The sequence below is a fragment of the Pteropus alecto genome, unplaced genomic scaffold (assembly GCF_000325575.1).
Source record: "Pteropus alecto unplaced genomic scaffold, ASM32557v1 scaffold51, whole genome shotgun sequence".
Classification (NCBI taxonomy): domain Eukaryota; kingdom Metazoa; phylum Chordata; class Mammalia; order Chiroptera; family Pteropodidae; genus Pteropus; species Pteropus alecto.
In genome coordinates, this window is record NW_006431922.1 from 2,245,759 (window position 1) to 2,255,581 (window position 9,823).

The following is a 9,823-nucleotide window of genomic DNA, read 5'->3' on the forward strand; positions in this document are numbered from 1 at the left end:
AGGTAACAGTAATAGTAGTGGCAGTAATAGTGGTAGTAGTGGTGATGGTAGTTATAAAAACCTCCAATTTAAGAACACTATCCAGATATTGACTGAGCCCAAATACTGTACCTAGGTGAGTCTCAAGATGCATTGAACCTCTATGCTGTGCTAGGCATGGGAAATTGATCTCCAGTCAGGCTTACCTGCTCACTTTTTACAAGACAGAAAAGAGAAAGGGATTACAGAGTTAGCATAGAAAGGACAGTTACACAGCTGGGAACAGTTCTCATTTCTTACCTATTTTTTCATTCTCCTGGACCTCAAATACAGTCACTGTAGATGGACACGTAGGTGGATTATCATTAATGTCTTTAACTTTCACATGAATTTTCAGTGGGAATGCAAGTGGTATTCCAAGATCATCCTTTGCAACCACATGAAAAACATACTACAACAGAAAGATCAGAATTAAGACATGACTCTTTCATCACTGTCTTGGAAAGGTAGAGAAGCAGCTATTTCAATTATATTTTATTTACTCCTTACTTTGACTTTACTTAGAACTAGAAATGGAGAAAAAAATAAAATGGGTCAGATTTGTGAGGATATTATCATATCTTTGAGAGCAATAATATACTGTGGTTCAGAACACAGTTTGGGTTTTTTTGTTGTTTTTAGGTAAAATCTTTTCTGCTCTCAGCTACTTATGGGTACAGGACTGAGTTTTGTCTCCTGTGAAACTCTTCTCAGTTTTACTCACTGAATCTTTTTCTTCTCGGTCCAAGGGCTGAGTCACATAAATATCTCCTTTCTGGTCAATTGAAAATGGGAATCTTGGCAGCTTCTCCTTTTCAATTAAGAAATAATGTGCACCTGGCTCATTCCACCGCACCTACAGGGTCCAAAGTCAATTGTGAGGAAAGATACATCTGGACCGAGAAAACTGGAAAGGAAATAAACAATTTTCTGGTTCTTAGTTTCAAATTTCTGACAACCTTGTTTGTATGTCTGTGGTTTCTTATAACTACTAAATTATATTTTTTATTTTCAACCTAAAATAAGCCTTTTTTATTTCTTTTTGCCATTACGTTGCTCAAAAAAAGCAACATAAGGGTATTTTTCGTCTCTAAAGCAATTTTTTGTGAACTCACTAAAGAGTTTGTAGGTTATTCTTTTGAAAGTCTCATTATAAAGGCTGCATATATCATCGATCTAAAAAACAAAATGTACTTTGTAGCTGGCATTATCTGAGGAATAAGCCATGATATATGAAGAGCTTCATGATATATTAAGAGTAAAGAAGAAACTTTAAACTCTTCTCCATGCTGTTATTTAAGTAAGACAAATGATACATAAATAAACCACATTCCCCCCCTAAATATTTAGTCTTAAACACTTTAGGGATAAAAATAATTGCCAACTCTTAGGATTGCTTTGTAAAAACTTGGCAAAATAAATAATGTCAATAGTAAAAACAATCTATTTTCTATAGACAGAGCTTGGCCTCTCTGATATTCTAATACTAATAATAACCCTTATTGAGGGTTTACCACATGCCAGACAAAATTCTAAACACTTTTATGTATTATCTCTTTAAATCCTCAAAAGTCCTATGAGGTTGAGGCTATTGTTATTCCTATAAATGAGGAAACTAGGACACAAAAAGATTAAGTGATTTGCCCAAGCTCTTATAGCTATTTGAAATTTTCATACTAAACTATTCTCTCAGACAAGCTTGGGAAGGGTATCAAGGGAGCATCATTGTGGCTTGCTAGTTATTCAAGCATCGCCCTCTGTCCAAGCCAAAGACCATATTCCTGGGTCTAAGTGAGTACCTCTTCTACCCTAAAAATTCAGTATGAGTTCTCCTCTATTGAAGTGTCCCCCTCCACATTTATTCCTGGATTTCAAGAACCCAAAACACTTTCCCTGGGCCTAGGTATTGGGTATGGCACCCCATAATTTCTTTTCTTTGACAGTCCTGAGAGCAAACAAGTGTATGTGTTCTTTTTAGCATTCATAAATCCTTATGGGGATAACCTCAATAATAAATAGAAAGACTTTAGTAAGGAACTCAAATCTGTAATTCTCATGGTAGTGAGTTCTGACACACCTTCTTAGCTGGCAAAGCAGAATACCACTTGCTTTCTTTTTTTTTTTTTCCTGACAGTGAAGTTCATTAATTCAACATTCAATAAATAAAACTCTTTTAAGTTGTACAATAGATATGATGAGACAGGCTATTCCAGGGCCCTTTAACAACAACAGTGTTACTTTAAGACAATCTTAGGGAAACCACAGATTGGACTCAGAAATATTAATACCTGTCATTACCTTTCATAGATACTACTTCTCAGTTAATCTCCACAACAACCTGGAGAGTTGTTATTATCCCCATTTACTGATGAGAAGTTGGGGCTTAGAGTAGTTAAATGACTTATTAATGATAAACTATTAAAGTAATGGAGCAAGGACATGGTTTTGGTCATCTGCTTCCAAATCCAGTGCTCTCTCACTAACCCACAGATTTCAAGGAACTGCCTGATCTTCCAGAAAAGATTAGATCTCGGCAGAGTCTAGGGTGAATCTCCAGGAGCTAAGGTAGGAGGAGACTCAGGATGAGAGCACCAGCCATGGAGGTAGGAAGGGGGAGCATGTGAACGGAGAGGAGGGCACACAGAGGAGATGCAGTTGGGGGAGATTGGTCTCCAAGAGTAAAAGTTGCCTACTCAACTCTTACTTTTGGCCAGTCCTGTCTGTCCTTTATGCTATGATGGGATGAGTATACTGGATAGAGATTTTTTTCCACAGAATAAGAAGCAGCCTTTCGAACTTCAAATCATATACATGTACATGATGTGTACATCATATACAACCTATTCTAGTGCAGCCGTATCACAGACTACTGATAGGGAACAACAAATATTAGTGGTATCCACTTGGAAGGTGAAGGTGAATAAAATTCTCTTTTAAAGCTCAAATATATATATCAGAATCCAATTTGGTGAAGTCCAGAGTTTACCCATAATAGTAAACTCCAGACACCTGGGGCCAGAGACTTTGTTTATTTAGTTTGCTTTATAATTATTCTATATAAAAATATATCTAATAAATCTGTCAATGAAGAACATGAGAGTGGGCTTCTACAAAGTGAGATCATTTATCTAGTAGGCTCTAGGCATTCCTTGGGCACTACCTGAGTGATTTTGATGGGATGAGGATCAGTTGAGTTTTCTATAATCTCCACAGGTTCTGGCGCTTTCCAAATATTCTCCTTCACTGTAATATCCACAGATGTGCTGTCACTGAGAGAATTCTCATTCTGGCCTCCCATATCCTTCACTGAGACCACCAGATTATAGAAAGTATTCTTAATTGGATCCAATTCCTGAGATCCTATGGAAAGTAGGAGAAAATAGGAAAGGAAATATCTCTGAAGGTGACAGATCTAAGTCCCTTTTTCTGACTCACTCAGTCCTGTGAGTGCATCACCTGACTTACCTTCTGGGGTAAGTGAAATTGCTCCTGTTTTGTTGTTGATCTGAAAGTACATGACATTGTTGATCTTAGGAAGCTGAATGATAATTTGATAAATAAGCTGGCCATTGGGAGTGGCTGGATCATCCAGGTCTGTAGCATTGACAAACATGAAGGGCTTTCCTATTTAACAAAATGTACCCAGAAAAAAAAGATATTAATTGAAACCTAAACCAAACATAGTTACTTTTTCCTTCAAAAGAAAGGGGGCGTTGATATGGTTTCAGATTCCACATTGTAAGAAACCACCACTTGTTGAGTTTTGGTATAGTATCAAAGAATATCCACAGTTATTTAAAAAAGCTATTACAATACTTCTTCCTTTTCCAAGTACATATCTGTGTGAGGCAAGTTTTTCTTGATATGCTTCAACCAAAACAGTATATGGCAACAGAATGAATGTAGAAACAGACATGAGAATCTAATTGTTTTCAAGTAATGCAAACATCAAAGAGACCTGCAAAGATTAAAAAATGCCATTCTTCTTAATAATTCTTTTTGTATTTGAAAATATAATTATTTTTCATTAAAATATGCATTTTTAAATAAATTAATAAATATCCTGAAGTTTCTCAGTTTTAATCTTTAATATGATAAATACTGGTAGATATAACCAGTGATGTACTGAAGCCAGCTCAGGAGGGCCATTGTTGAATTTCCAGGTTTGTGAGCTAATTAACACCATTGGCAACTCAAAATAGGCCATGGTGGAAGTATTTTTACCACAGAATTAGGTAAATGCTACAAGTAGGGTTTTTTCCCATAGAGAGATAGCTATTAAACGGTTACCAGCATCCCTCTGGACATACTCCACATGTAACAATATTAGATATGTAAAAAAGTTCTTTGGAATCCTTAATATTTTTTAAGAGAATACAGGAGCCCTGAGACCAAAAAGTTTGAGAACCACTAATCTAAAATATCCTATTGATGAAAAGAGAAAGGGGAAGACCTGGAAGATTTTTATTCAGCAGAGCTTCGTAATGAGTCTTTGGTATGCAATTTCAGGGGCAGAGACAGTGAAATTAATCCATTTAATAAGGTGAAAGGAATATTTTTCCTAATTTATTAGAAGTGAGCATTAAAGAATGAGAGATAGAAAAGATTAAATAGCATAGAGGAAAACTTGACTGTTAGTTGATGGAAATGGCCAAGATTGTTTCTGAGAATTCAGAAGTCTAATATCCGTGTTTATTTTGTGCACTGTTATGATATAATTCTCCTTCACCTACACAAATCTTTAATAAAGCCTGTGGCACACATCTATGCCTTGATGAGGAGCTTTTGTGGAAATGAAAGGTAGAAGCACAGTGAATGGATGAGTCACAGCTACGGTTGGAAGTAAGAAAAGAAAAAGAACTGGGAGCAAGGGTGATCATGAGAATGTAGATTCCTGGGAAGATGTGGGAGAGCGAGTTTGTTTTTCCAGAGTGTCTAAAGTGTTATAGAGCTCTAAAGTGTTCTAAAGCTCACCCTAGAATAGTGGTTCTCAACTGGGGGTGACTTTACCTCCCAGGGAACATTTGGCAATGTCCAAAGTTACAATTTTGGATGGTGAGGGATGGTGTTGCTACTGGCATCTGGTGAATAGATGTCAGGGATGCTGCTGAACATCCTAGAATGCACAGAACAGCACCTGACAAAAGAAGAATTATCAGGCCCAAGACATCAATGGTGCAAAGTTGAGAAATCATGCCCTAGAGCAACAGGGATAATAAAACAACTCCTTGAGGATTGCTATGAAATTTTAATAAGATAGTGTTTAATGAGTGATAGCTGCAGTTGTTAGCCATGCAAATCTGCCCCTTCTGCCTGAAACTCTTCCATCTTTCCATAAATATCTCCAGGCTCCTGGCTATTACCTGGGCGAGAATTTTGCCTTACTGAGCCTTCGTACTTTGACTGGAGAAATGTGGGTCGATTGTCATTGATATCTTTCACTTCTATGGTGATGGGGACTGGGCCTTCCACTATAGTTCCATGAACATCCAGGGCTGAGACCTTGTGTTGAAATGAAAAGGAAAACACGTTGGTGAGTTTGGACTTCATATCACACAACAAAATTCACTTGAAGGAAATTAGAGTTCAAAGAACAAATAATCTGGTGACTACAAGAGAGTAAGAAACTTATAAAAACCTAAATTGGGAGCTGCTAAAATAGAGGCCCTATAAGTTAAACCTGGCTAATTATGACTGTATTTTTCTATCAGTGGGGTATGCTGAACACTGCATATGCTTCTTTTCAAAATAGCTGGAGTCAGTGAAATAAGAAAGCTTTTACCCTTGAGCCTATGGAAGTGTCATGTCCTCTTACAGAGGCATTTTAGTGGTCAACATACAGATTCATTAGAAGTTACCAAACAGAAAGGTTTTTCCTTGTTCTTTTTCCTGCAATTAGCTCTCATCCATTATTGTATTCAGATACCAACAATTAAAACTAAGGGGAAAGAAGGGGAGAAGAGTCTCTCTAGTTAGCCTCTGACCATTGGTTGTATTTGCTTCTTGCAAGGTCTCCATCCCAGCACTGATGCTGCCTTCTTTGTGGGTCCAGAGCCCACACAACAGCCATAGACATATACCAGTGATATATCAGAGCATTGTTGGCTTGGTTTTGATCCAGTTGCCTGGACACAGCCATACTTGGACAAGTAATGCCATCTGAGGGCCTTAACAATGTAAATTGGGTTACTCTGGTCAAAAAGCTTAAGGAAGAAGGGATTTTTGCTATAAGCCTCTGTAGTTGGTAAAAAAAAAAAAAAAAGAAAAGAAAAGAAAAAAGAAAAAAAGAAAGAAAAGAAAAAGAAATAGACAAATGAGGTTTTCAATGTATGCAATTAATGTCGGGAGAGCCCTAATGGATACTCTGCAAGGGATGAAGAAACCAGTGACACTTCCAGCACAAAGGGGGCTCATCAAGGTTGTAGTTAGATTCCTTTTTCTGGTTTCAATTCACCTGGAGTTTGTGAACAGCTCTTGTTTCCCTGTCCAGAGATCTGTTATGATACAGAAGTCCATCTGGTTGTATCTGAAATATTCCGTCTGTTTCCCCAGTTAGTTTGAAAGTCACTGCAGGAGAACTGGCCTTAAACTGGGAAAAAGCAAAGTTAGATGAGGTTGTAAGAAAAAAACAGTGTTGTAGAATTTGTAGAAAGTCACCAATTTTAGGTAACATTTTCATCTGTACAATCACAAAACAAGTTCTGAGCTTTTAAAGTAATACATTCTAAAAGTCTGCTTGACTATTAACTATTTAACATTCAAAATACATTTCCTTCAAGAAACAATGGATGATATATTTTAATATATTGACAAAAGGTCAATTGATGCTTTAAATTGTAACAAGTTAGGTGAGATTTTGCTGGGAATATCTGAAAGCTATGACATTACTATCTTCTAAGAAAATTAAAAAGGGTAGCTTTATTGCTAGAATAAAAATTTATCATTTAGTACTACTAAAAATTGTGTCAAAGATTAAGAGATATTTTAATATTAAGGAAAACGATTTAAAAGTAACTTTCACTTGATAGGATTCTATATGAAATCTCTTAATACTTGTTCAGAAATGAAGAAAATATCAACTTAGACAAAGTATAACACTTTTTAAACCACAAGAATAGAAAATTTACATAAAATAAAGACATAAAAATTGTTCAACCTCATTAATAATTTTAGTGTATTTTATATATTTTTATTAACAAATTAAAAATCAATAATGGTCATGTTTCAGGATGTTGTAAAGGATGTAAAGAAACATATATTATTGATGCAAATGTAAATTAACACAATCCTTTTGGAATTAACTGAGGCATAAAATGTTTGTAGCTTTTGATAGAAAATGTTACTAAACAGAATTTATACTAAAGAAATATTTTTAAACAGTAAACTACACACTTGTAGTACAAGTAGCCTTATTTACAATACTGGTAAAGTTGAAAACATCTAAATAGTCAAAAAGAAAGATGATGAAATTAATATAGCATATAAACTTGATAGAATTTTAATTATTAAAATGCTCATTCTACATATCATAAAGCAACATAAGAAACAATGTAATGAAGTAAAATAATCAAAGGAGAATGTAAGAGCAAATCTAGACTATGATTGTAATAGTACCAAAAGTATTAAAATTGGTGGGTAAGAAATGGAATTTTATAAAGTAAGTTTGACATTTTAAGTGGGTAGGGCTGTAGATGAAGAGTTTTTATGATTGTTTGCTTATTGATATTATGTTGTTTATGTAATAAATTAAAGTGGTATTGAATGTTTTAAGTTAAAAGTCTTGTATATAAGTGGGAAAAGTAGAATAAGGATCTACAAAAGATATTTCCCTCCATAAAAGCAATGAGAAACTGGCAAAAATTGTAAATATCAACTTTTTCAGAATTAAATGTTTGTAAAATCCAAGGAGTATTTATTTAAGACCATGACTATTAGTAAGAACTAAGCATTGTGGTGATTTTGATTTGCTCTAATTCCATTGACCTTTCTCAAAATATGCAGTAGCCTTGAAAATCAATAGCCTCACAACCATAGCACTATGGAGACAAAGGAGTTTGGAGTTTCTGAAATGCCCCATCCCCAGAAAACTGTTATTATCTCATCTATTTCAAAGTTCCCTGGAAACACTAATTAACAGGGCTTGTCTTTTTGGACCTAAGTCAGAAGTCATTCACTGCAAATAATTTTTCTCCTGAAGAATTTGTTGTAAATCATCATTATCAATTGTTTAACATTGCAGCTCTCTAAGGCAGGGATAAAAGTTGGCGCAACAGAAGCTGACCAAAAAAAACATAAAATGTAAAGTTGGGGAATGAGATGTCCCTAGGGGGCATTGAAAATGTCCAATATATTCCTGGGAGTCTAGAAAACCATTCTCATGAGTAGAGCTGCACATATGTCCAGAGAAGACTTGAGAAGACCTTAATCTCTCGCCTCTGGCTGGTCTTGAGGCTCTGTACAAGCAAGAAGCGAAGCCCAAGATAGAGTTTTAAATTGCTTGCCACATCCCTAAATGTGTGCCCAACATGCACACATAACCCCTTGGCAAAGGCTGGAAGACTTATTGGTTCAAGGCTTTCAAGAAAGTCTCAGTTCAATCATTAGCTGAACACTAAACTAATGGAGCAGAGACTTGATTGTCATGCATGAAAAAGAATAAAGACTTTACAGAATTAGTTCAAGAAAGTCATTAAACAAACAGCAACAACAACACACCCTTGGAAGAGGAGGGATTATGATTTCTAGAGCTGCTGCATCCTATTATTTAACCCATTCCCTGTTTGCCCTGAGAATACTCACTGGCGGCACTTGCAGCTGCTGTGTTTACCCTGAGATAACACGCTTATTACAGTACTAATCTTACCCCCAAAGTTTGCCATGAAATATCTTGTTTTTATTATTATTTTCACATATCTCTAGCATATCTAATCTTTGGAAACAAATAACATTATTCTATTTATAGCATTCTGTTTTTAGTATTGGTATTTCCATTTACAAAATATAGTAATTCTCAATAGCTGAAAATGTCAAATCCTAGATGGTCCACTTTGTGTTGTCTCATGCTTTGAAAATTACCACACCAAAAAAAAAATGATTAAATACTGATCATAATATATATTATATCATATAATCCTAATACGTTACATTAGGATTAGAGACAAGTTCTATTTAGAAATAACTCCAAGAACAGTTTTTATATTTTATTTTCACATTGAAAACCAGTCGGATTTTTTTTCAGCCTCAAAGAGCATGTTCATGTAAAATTAAACTAATGCTGGCAATGAGCTTCACTTTTTTTCTAAACAGGAAATGAGATAAAATGTTCAATTTTCAACAAATGATTATGAGACATGCAAATAAAAATAAAGACCCATACACAAGAAAAAAAATAAGCAGTCACTAGAAACTGCCCCTGAGGAAGCCTAGATGTTAGATTACTAGATAAAAACTTCAAATTATCTATTTTAAATAAGTTTGAAAACTAAAGGACACTACTTCTAAATAAATTTGAAAAGTAAAGTATGAGTACATTGTCTCACCAAATAGAGAATATCAATAAAGACATAGAAATGATTTTTAAAAAATAGAAATTCTGATGTTGACAAATATAATAACTAAAATTAAAAATATATATTAAAAAGGGCTCAATGATAGATCTGAACTAGCAGAAGAAAAAATTAATGAGCTTAAAAGAGATCAGTTGAGATTATCCACCCTGAAGAAAAAAGAAGAATGAAGAAATATTATTAATAGAGTTCTAGAGACAATGGAACATCATCAATCAAACATATGCATAATGGGAGTC

The 9,823-nt window shown here is 34.9% G+C and overlaps 1 protein-coding gene across 1 annotated transcript in view; it reads right to left on the reverse strand.

Annotated features, from left to right (window-relative positions):
* The window catches only part of CDH17 (cadherin 17), a 44,705-nt gene that overhangs the window by 28,131 nt on the left and 6,751 nt on the right, over positions 1-9,823 (reverse strand). Inside the window, exons 3-8 of the mRNA XM_006906814.1 lie at positions 6,473-6,607; positions 5,382-5,520; positions 3,484-3,642; positions 3,179-3,378; positions 743-874; positions 280-430 (exon numbers count right to left, since the gene is read on the reverse strand). Coding sequence (XP_006906876.1) covers positions 280-430; positions 743-874; positions 3,179-3,378; positions 3,484-3,642; positions 5,382-5,520; positions 6,473-6,607 — 916 coding nt within the window. The remainder of the gene's footprint in view (positions 1-279; positions 431-742; positions 875-3,178; positions 3,379-3,483; positions 3,643-5,381; positions 5,521-6,472; positions 6,608-9,823) is intronic.